General features: G+C 43.8%; 1 protein-coding gene across 1 annotated transcript in view; it reads right to left on the reverse strand.

Annotated features, from left to right (window-relative positions):
• The window catches only part of C15 (homeobox protein C15), a 97,591-nt gene extending 95,786 nt beyond the window's left edge, over nucleotides 1–1,805 (reverse strand). Inside the window, exon 1 of the mRNA XM_076321975.1 lies at nucleotides 398–1,805. Coding sequence (XP_076178090.1) covers nucleotides 398–1,142 — 745 coding nt within the window. The 5' untranslated portion in view covers nucleotides 1,143–1,805. The remainder of the gene's footprint in view (nucleotides 1–397) is intronic.
• Between the last annotated feature and the right edge of the window lie 4,195 nt (nucleotides 1,806–6,000).

Below are 6,000 nucleotides of genomic sequence, written 5' to 3' on the forward strand. Positions count from 1 at the left end.
CGTGTTTAAAGAGAGTCGAGTACTTTTACTTTTACGATACGAATTGTTCGCTTTGTTTTCCAAAATTGTTAACAATTTTCTAAAGAGGACCCCTACATCGAGTTCTATACGTTCAAAGTATCGTAAAATACCGTTTCCTCTACCGCGTATTTTTATAACTCTCAATACCGAGTTACCTACACACCGTGGACATTTATTGTTTCACTGTAAATCGTTTCCTTTTCTCCCTCGAGAGAAAGTCCGGTTCGAAGTCTGGCAAACGGTGCCGCGAAAAATGTCGCGTACGACTCCGGATTTCGTTCAAGTACACCTGTCGCAGAGCGCGACGATCTTCCATAATCCCATCGGGGAGCTTGACTTTCGTAGATCGATTTCGAGGCCACGTTGATTCTCTTACCTGCGAGCCTGTCCTTGAGGTGCGGGTGTCCCTGAAGCGGATGCGCGGCGAGATTCGCGAGCAAACTCGCCCTGTGGAGACCGGCCGCCGCCGCCTGCTGTTGGCTGTGTTGAAGAGCTTGTAAACTCCACGGTGGTATCAATGCCTGGGCCGGCAATGCACCCGTTGTCGCGCCATTAGCACCGGGTGGTCGATGGGCAGGAACTCTTATTACACCACCACCGGTGTATATCAGACCGGTTCCGGTCGGGAAAAGTCTGAACGGCGCCAAGAGATCCGCGGCGGTTGGACAGTGGATGGAGGAGGCGGAATTCGTCTGGGTTTCCGGTGTGCTACCGGTGTCGTCGTCGTCCTTCTCGGACAGTTTCTCCTCGATCTCGTGGCCCCAGGATCTTCTACCGTCGTCGAGAGTCATCGACAACCCACCATTGTTGTTACCCTCTTCCCAGGACCACTTCCTCTCCTTGTCGCTGTCCAAGTCCTCCGAGGACGGACTCTTAGGATTCTGTGAACGATTCTCGCCCAACAGACGACTTATACTGAACGGATGGCTCCTGGGCGATTCGTTCTGCAACGTCCTCGAGCTGGTTTGACTTGGCGGTGGGGAATTCGAACACTCCGAGTGCTCCTGCGGTAGACGACGGTTGTCGTTTGCGTAGTTACGAGGACTGCAGCTACCCGAGTCCGAGTCGTCGACGTTGATCTCCTCCGTCGCGTCCGCGTCGCTGTCGCCGTGAACCGACATGATCCTCTGCTATTGTCCTTCAACGATCCTCGAGGCGGTGTACGGTTGTTGCGCGCGGTGCCTTCACCACCGACTGCCTCGAGAACACATTCTGCGTGCCTCTGTCGTCTACCTTTCGGACGATCGTTGGAGTTCAACGATTTCGAGATACTTCTAAGACCCACGATGCTCGGTCCAACCGAGGGAATAATTACCGAATTCTTGCAAAGACGCGCGGGATAAAAACTTGCCGATTCGACGCGTTCTCATCCAACGTTCGGACCACCCCGGATTCTGGTTCGCCTGACGGCCATGTTGTTCGCGAACGTACCGAGTCCTTCTCGACGGTTCCCCGTACGACCGAACAGAGTCGCGTTTCTCGAAAACCTTCACACCTGGGGCACTAGTAACGGTCAACCGTCGTCACCCGCGGGACGGTGTCAACATTGGTCGCGATACAAAGAACAAGGTCACAAGGTCCGTCGAACGCACTGTTTTCTACTGTTCGCGTATCACTGGCCGTTCACTTCGGTACGCGAAGGATGTACGCGAGGGATCCGTGTCCTGGAGAACCCCTCGGAACGAAGGAATAAAGAAAAAAAAAAAATCACGATCCCGTCGAAGGTGCTCCGGTGTTCGGCCGAACTGTTCGCTCCTCGGTGCCCCCGTCCATTGGAAGCTGAGTCCCTGTCAGATCGAAGATGTCAAAGGGAGAGAGTAACGGAGGGCGCGATGGTACACCGGGACAGAACGGCGAGTAGCTGGCTCACGTGGTTCTCAAAAGGGCTGTGGGTTTCACCGTACGAAACTCGATCCCGCCGATGAGTCGGGGACGTGAATCCAGGTCGGTCGCGACGAGAGAGACGGGACGTTGTGAGGGAACCAGAGAAACCAGATGGTTCATCCCTACCACTGTTCTGCGGCGACTCGAGCCGCGACCCGGAGTCGCGCCGCGCGGTATCGCCTACCGTGACTCGGTCGACCAATCGGCGCCACCGAGGTCCCGCCCACCGGCACGCCGATTGGACCGCGTTAAATTGATACCTATTTAACATTTGAGCAGAATGTTGCAGGCGATCGCCTTTTTCTCCTATATTATTTATTGCCCGATCGTCGTGTCTCCTTTTTTCTCGCCGACTCCCGTCCCACCTCGTTTCTTCCTCGATCCGGCGCAGCTTCGTATGCTCCGTCTCGTTCGTCCGCCTTCGTCCGCCTTCGTCCTCCTTCGTCCTCCTTCGTTCTTCTTCTCCAGCTCATCTGACGGTGGTTCCTCTCTCTCTTTCCAGTTCATTCGCGCGGATGGTCTTCGTCCTCTCGCAGAGATGTGCCGCATTGAGTCGAAGAAGCGGAGGGACTTAATTACGACGAATATCCTTTTGACCCCCTCCACTCTCCTCCTCCCCCCCCCCCCTCCCCACAGCCATGCTCCTGTCCTTCTTTTTTTTTTCTTACGCCTCTTTCTATTCTTTCTATTCTTTTCCGCCTTCTCCGCCCGTTCTTCCGAGCTGTCCATTCTCGTCTCGTACACTCCGTCCCGGTTGTAGGTATATTTGATTGGTACGCATACGAAACGTGTTTTCTTTTTTTCTTTCACCAAAGTTTCCAGTTTACGGTACGATCACGGGCGAAACGATACTCGATAATCAATTCCTGCGCGCCGTGCCGTATCGAAACCGAGGGTACTTCTCGCGACGAATGAAATTCTCCGCGAGTGTCTTCCTCGACGTGATAATTATTTTATCTCGCGTCGGAGATAGAGTTTCTCCTTGAGAATTCGAATCGGCCAACAATGCGAAAATAACAGGATAAATCGATTCGATATTCGCGCAAGGCGGGTTCAACGCGAACTCCTTAAAGTTCAAGCTCGTCGACGCGTCGTTGAAAATTTAGCCAAGAGAGAGCTCGGAGGATATTGGAAACAATTGAAAGAGACCGTTGGAAACGAGCCGCGTTACATTTCGCGAGAGACTCGTCAACGAATTATTGTAAATTATTTTATTATTGTTTGTCGTTGACGATGATCGGCAAATCGATGAAGAGGAGAGCATCGAAGACGTTTCGAAACTCGAGTGAAGGCAAAATCTCGAGTCGAGACAAATCGTCGCGATGAAAAATGGTTGTACAATAATCGAAAATGTAAAACGTTGGATACGTGGTCAACCCACGGTTCTATAAGGAAAAATAACAATTACTTATTCGTTGCAGTTTCTTAAAACTCGAAATAACCATCGATCGCAAGGGAATGTATTTAAAATTGGTAGGAAAATAATTTGAGTTGGTAAATAAACAAAAATCGATCTTTCTTGGTAGATAACGCAAGGTGTTGCGCACGAAGGACAATAGTTAACCGTACAATGACATCTTTTTCGCGAGGGAAGCACACTTTGTCTTCATCGACGCTGGAAACTAGTTAGAATGATTTATCTCTCACTGGTTTACGCATCCACTCACTCGCTCGTACGAGAAATCGTTTGAGAAAGTCAATGGAATTACAATCGCATCGGCATCCATTTATTCGAAAATTTTCCCGTTGATTTTCGCGTTATTTATTTATTCCTGTTGCTGTATCCTCTTAATATACAGTGTATTGTTTCTTCTCCGATCTGACGAACGAAATTACAGTGGGAATAACCGTGATGGTTAACGGAACGATAAAAATCCTTTCGTAACGCGCTAACTAACATTTTTTCCGCATGGAATTCGTTTTTCTCCCGGAATGAATATCGGTATAACTGGCCAACGATAAAGACACTTGGCGAATCGAAACACGAAACAAAAATTCTTAGCTCGAGTGTGTACAAAAAATAAACGATAAACCAAGATTCGAGATCTATCGAAGACCCTTTGCTAAAAGTAACGGCGATACAATGAAACGGAAAGAATTTAAATTTCTTAAAATTGTCACACTTAATTCGAATTGAAACGAAAGTCGATACAATGACGTCAATCTAGAAAAAGTAACGCAATTGTTTTGGAATCCCGAAAAGAGTTTTGATCGATTTTGATGGAGGGGACGGTAAACGATGAATATTTCCTTAACTTACCGCGACAATTAGGTTCACGTTATAAAGAAATACGTTATAAGAAATTGCACCTTACGATTTAGTTTCGAGAGATCATTATCTATTTTCAAAATTGAAATTCATCCTTTCGAACCTTCGAAATTCAACTTTAAAAAAAAACAGTCAAGACGAAGAGACGAAATCGACCATAAGAACATTTTAAAAACAAAGATAAGGAATGAAATTCTTTACACAATAGAGACATCAGCTTCGTTAATGTTAACGCGTTTACAATCCACATTTGTAGGAGTAAATGCCGCTGAAGTGGGCAGAAAGTTACATCAATTTTCGTGGCAATAAATATTTCATTTTCTCTTCCGAACAGTACATGTTATTATTCATGCGATGTATCCTATGTTTTACATAGGACTTTAATAAAATACTTTAATTTATACTTTAATAAAAGCTTCCAGTTTGGTCGATATTTATCGTGTCAAAACTGGCCCGAGCTACTCGTGATTGGTGATCCGTGAACCCTTTAACCTCTTGCTTTATGATTTGTCAGAAAAGTAAGCGTAAGTTAGGTAAACGATGTAGAATATCAATATAAATCAATATCGAGCTACATCTCTTGTACAACCAATGTAGAAATCTTCTTGTAACGTGTTTATTGTTCGTTGTTCGTTGTATAATCCCAGCAAACGAAACACGGGTGTAGATACAAGTATTGTCCGAGTGTTTTATTGTAAAACAGTTACGATAAACTATTATACGGTAAAATGCACCACGTTTCATTAACTCTAACAATTTGAAAACAAACGCGTCATTCATTTTGTCGCGACATCGATAATCTGCAATAAACGAATGAATTGTAAAATTACTTCGTAATTTGGTTTAACTCTTTGAAGCGCAATCGTTGAATGTGTAAAATGATACAAAATGACCGAAACTAAAAAGAGATTACTTAAATATTTAATTAGATACGACAGACTCATCGTGCAACACACATCGAGTTATTTTAATTTTTCATCTCGGGTTGAAAAGTATCGATAAATAAGAGAAATATTAAAAATTGCAATTGAACGATAACAATGTATGCGTGTACCTCAACTTACAGTATAATCATCGCTGTTATACAAGATACGCATTCATCGTTCTCCTATAAAGTTAGGAACAAAGAAAAACATTCAACGCACACTTTTAACTCAAAAAGTGCGAATGTTTGCATTCATGATTTTGTCTTTTTGGAGTATAGTGTATTAAAAAATGTCTCATCTTTTTAGTACCTTGATAGATATAAATGGGAGGATATTTTTTAACTCGCTATGAAAAATTAAAACTACTCGACGCAAATACAAGGAGGGACTATTATAATATCTCGCTTCGTAATTAAATATTTAATCAATCTACATTTCAGTTTTGGTTGTTTTGTATCACTTTACATGTTGAACAACACTGCCTCGAAGAATCAACGTGTAATAATTGTAATAATAAGAAATACTATTTAATAAACGTATCTGCGCAAGTATACGATAAATGTTATTTATTTTGAATGAGAAAATATTACTTATTTATAATTTCCAAATTTATTAACCCAGTTCTCATTATCTATAGTAATAAGGTAAGTAAATAATAGTAGGTATTTATGAAGAAAAATTAAATAAATATTTTAGAACCATCGGTATGGGTATTCCAAAAGTTAAAGCAGAAGAAGGTTACACTGAAACGTAATAAAAAATTTTTGATTCCACGAGAGACAACCGGTCGTCGGTAAGACCAAGAATTTTTGGTCCAAAATTAAATTATTTCTGAATATGAAATATTACTTATTTGGTCCAAACCAAAGTTTCAAAACGGTTGTACGGAAGATCGATCGA

The sequence above is a fragment of the Ptiloglossa arizonensis genome, chromosome 10, assembly GCF_051014685.1.
Source record: "Ptiloglossa arizonensis isolate GNS036 chromosome 10, iyPtiAriz1_principal, whole genome shotgun sequence".
Lineage (NCBI taxonomy): Eukaryota > Metazoa > Arthropoda > Insecta > Hymenoptera > Colletidae > Ptiloglossa > Ptiloglossa arizonensis.